A 429-nucleotide genomic window follows, 5' to 3' on the forward strand; every position below is an offset into this window, starting at 1 on the left:
AACTATTTGCAAAGCATAGCCTACTTTAAATAGTTTTAGGAGGCATCAGCATGCCCAAACACTCACATTTGTTTCTGTCTGTAGTTGGCAGGGCTGAAGGTGCCAAACCAGCAGTTTGCAGAGGCGGTCAAACAGCCTGGGATCGTGTTCGCGGTGGCACGTTTTGATGGCGTCCTGGGCATGGCATACCCCACCATTTCTGTAGATGGGATTACGCCAGTGTTTGACACGGCCATGGCTGCCAAAATCCTGCCCCAGAATATCTTCTCTTTTTATATCAACCGGTAAGCCTCTCTTCTGCTCATTTCATGGTACATTTGACTGGTTTTTCAGATTGCTTAGCCAATTGGTAGACCTTTAAAGGGGTCATAGGATGCCCATTTGCCACAAGTTAATATGATTCTTTAGGGTCTTAATGAAAAGTCTGTA

The 429-nt window shown here is 45.5% G+C and overlaps 1 protein-coding gene across 1 annotated transcript in view; it reads left to right on the plus strand.

Moving 5' to 3' along the window:
• LOC107578338 (cathepsin D-like) overlaps positions 1-429 on the plus strand; it is a gene marked incomplete at both ends in the record, with an annotated part of 5,414 nt that overhangs the window by 2,972 nt on the left and 2,013 nt on the right. Inside the window, one exon of the mRNA XM_016264307.1 lies at positions 85-284. Coding sequence (XP_016119793.1) covers positions 85-284 — 200 coding nt within the window. The remainder of the gene's footprint in view (positions 1-84; positions 285-429) is intronic.

Source organism: Sinocyclocheilus grahami, unplaced genomic scaffold (genome assembly GCF_001515645.1).
Source record: "Sinocyclocheilus grahami isolate Dianchi unplaced genomic scaffold, SAMN03320097.WGS_v1.1 scaffold9797.1, whole genome shotgun sequence".
In the NCBI taxonomy this organism is placed as follows: domain Eukaryota; kingdom Metazoa; phylum Chordata; class Actinopteri; order Cypriniformes; family Cyprinidae; genus Sinocyclocheilus; species Sinocyclocheilus grahami.